A 2742-nucleotide genomic window follows, 5' to 3' on the forward strand; every position below is an offset into this window, starting at 1 on the left:
TCCGGGCCCATCTGATTGCTCCAAATGGTCTGGAAGGTTCACGAAAAATGAGGACTTCCTAAGAGGTATGGGCGTTCGTCGCCTCAGTTCAGCCGGAATGTCGTGGAATTTTTCGGTCACCCAGGGCTTTACATGGGGAATCGCCTAAAAATGCCGTGAACTTTCGCGGATTCTACGCGCTGACGACGAACGCCCATACCGAATTATTCGCGATGAAGAAGGAACACAATTTCTCACAAATCCTCTATTAAGGGATCTTCGAGGTGGGGAAGTCTCCTGAACCAGTGGCGGCGGCCGGCGCCATGCCTGTCACGAAAATGTGGAAAATCAAAACGAGCTCGCTCTCGACGGAGAAAGTTCGTAAAGGCGTCGTGGAGTTTTTGCTCAACAAGCATCCCCTTGATATTATGATCTGCAATCAGGCTGGTGAAGGCAACCTCGAACAGTCCATGGCTTTCTGTTTGAATCGGAGTCCTTTCACCGGCGTCAAGTACCCGATGGCCAAACGACTTTTCGAGGATAAGGTGAGAACATTAAAGGCGAAATCAGGACGAAGATAAAGGAAGCTGTTCAAGATGAGTGCGAATTCTCCAGTATTTCGTCACCATTCGATTTGCTCCATCTTCCAGGGTTTCGGCCTTCCGGTGACAACCGTCATGCGTCGCTGCATTCAAAGAACACGCCGCGCTCGATTCGCTTCGAAAAACGCAGCTATTCCGACCCTCGGATCCTATGCACGTGGTAAAGACATACAGATCAGCACGTACATCTAGAGAATCTTCCCTTCCGAACTCTCAGGTAGAGTGATCGCTGTGTGTCCGATGAGATCTCAAACTTCGGAAGCGTACAGCGACAGTGCGCGTCCGTGGGAAACGCTTCGACGCGAAATCATCGATGTCCAGGATGCGATCGGCAGCAAAGTCGTTGCAACGTCATGTGGTGACATTTTGAGAAGTATTTCGAAGAACAACGATGACGTTGACGGAAAATGGATTCCAGATAAGGCTCGTTCCTCGAATCACGGTTCCAAGCGACAGCGATCGAACACACCCACGGTCCGTGAGTACGGAGTGCTCGAGGCGTGTGACTGGCAAGAGAGTAATTTTAAGATCGTCGCCAACGAGATCGCCACGACACCGGATGAGAGGATGGCCGCAAATTATCTCGTGCATAGATTAGGATCATCTTCCGCGCCACATCTGGAGGTGAGACGAGAAGAAGTCGAATCGAATGAGATATGAGTCTCGTTCTTTTATGCTTGTGAAGTCTTTGATTTCCCATTTTTCCGATTTTCGCATCAAAGAGTCAGATTTATTCACTGAATCTGACACGACGCTCTTCGGTGGACCGCCATGATTTCAGCAAAAATGGAGGCGCTCAGCGCGGCGAGTCGCCATCAAGACACCGATTCGTGATTGGTGGTAGGCTCAGAGATCTTCGCTCGCTGATGTTTCCGGAAGACGAGGCTTGTGTTCCAGCAATTCACCTCCTAATAATACTGAGGAACGCGTAAGTAGTATGGAAGCGTTGTAGTTTCTTTCCGCTGTAATTCATGGGTCCTCAGTTACCCTGCAGCTTCTCGAACTAAAATGTTGCACTTATTTCATTTGGAGGATCAGGAAAATCAGCGAGGATCGGAATCACTCAGGCGTAGTGTCGATCCTCGCTCCGACATGGCATCTAGGAATATATTTGGAGTGTACGACAACAAGGTTCTTCTCGTCGAGTTAATCAATTCGGTGGTTTCTCGAGCGGATAAAGTCGTCAAGCTCGCAATCCTTAATCCCTATAAAGTAAAGGATTTCATTGAAGACGAAGAATCCATCCTCGATATAAAGGCGACAAGCTTTTTTTTGTGGAGGTTAGGGAGAAATGCGTTTACGCACGCACGGGCCGAGGTGATGTCAACGCTCTCGGGGACCGGCAGTGTAGGACTCGCGCCTTGCGGTGAATACCCACAAAAAACCCTTATCCTCTGCAACCCTTCTGGGGGAAGGGCGGAAAGGAGCTGGGACTGGCCTGGTGGCCAGCTCCCCCTCTATTGATGCTGACGTCCCTGTTTCTTCACGCACAAAACAGTGAAAAACGCGATTGTTCAGTTTGCTGAGGGCGATGCCCAGCGACGATGAGGCGAGGTGGCCGTTTTTGACGAGAGAAGGCCAAAACGCGGCGATGACGACCCTGTTTCTTCACGCACAAAACAGTAAAAACGAGATTATGCATTGAGCGGCTGGCCGCGCGTCTCCTAGAGTGGGGGCGGCCGTCTGCGCGAGTCGCCATTCCTCGTGTATGCGGTCCTTCCGGGCGATTATTGCCCATGCGAGGCCAGCCACCGACCTCCACTCCTCCGAGCCCCTGAGCATGCATGAAACCGGCTCTGAACACGAAGCGCCTTCCGCAAAGTTGGCCTTTCTCCGGAATTCTTCTCTGATGTCTAGCGTCCCGTTGCAGACCGTAAAGCCGTGTGCGGCGTCATCCTCCTCCCCCGAGGCGCACAGCACGCAAGCCGGCGAGTCCATCTTCCCGATGCGGAACAGGTTTTTGGCAAAGGAGCCGTGTCCTGAGAGTAGCTGCGCGAGGGGATACGAGAGGTTGCCGTCCTTCCGGTCGAGCCAAGGGCCCAGATCCGGGATAAGTCGGGACGTCCAGTATCCTGGCTGGCCGGGAGCTATCCCCGACCACCCGAGCTGCCAGGCGGCGATCGCATCTTCCCTCGTGTAAGAGTCGGCGTCGGACCCTTCC

General features: G+C 52.5%; 1 protein-coding gene across 1 annotated transcript; it reads left to right on the plus strand.

Annotated features, from left to right (window-relative positions):
- Window positions 1–302: 302 nt before the first annotated feature.
- On the plus strand, window positions 303–773 carry LOC100907001 (NADH-ubiquinone oxidoreductase 75 kDa subunit, mitochondrial-like). Its single transcript, XM_003745947.1, has 2 exons — window positions 303–524; window positions 630–773. Exons 1-2 carry the CDS (start codon window positions 303–305, stop codon window positions 771–773), a joined length of 366 nt encoding a protein of 121 aa, XP_003745995.1.
- Window positions 774–2742: the final 1969 nt, after the last annotated feature.

This window comes from Galendromus occidentalis, unplaced genomic scaffold (genome assembly GCF_000255335.2).
Source record: "Galendromus occidentalis unplaced genomic scaffold, Mocc_1.1 scf7180000077486, whole genome shotgun sequence".
Classification (NCBI taxonomy): domain Eukaryota; kingdom Metazoa; phylum Arthropoda; class Arachnida; order Mesostigmata; family Phytoseiidae; genus Galendromus; species Galendromus occidentalis.

Bases quoted from the DNA above. Each gene is read 5' to 3' on its own strand.
- LOC100907001 (XM_003745947.1), top strand. From the start codon at position 303: ATGCCTGTCACGAAAATGTGGAAAATCAAAACGAGCTCGCTCTCGACG. The intron at 525-629 runs GTGAGAACATTA...TCCATCTTCCAG, and splicing joins AACGACTTTTCGAGGATAAG to GGTTTCGGCCTTCCGGTGAC.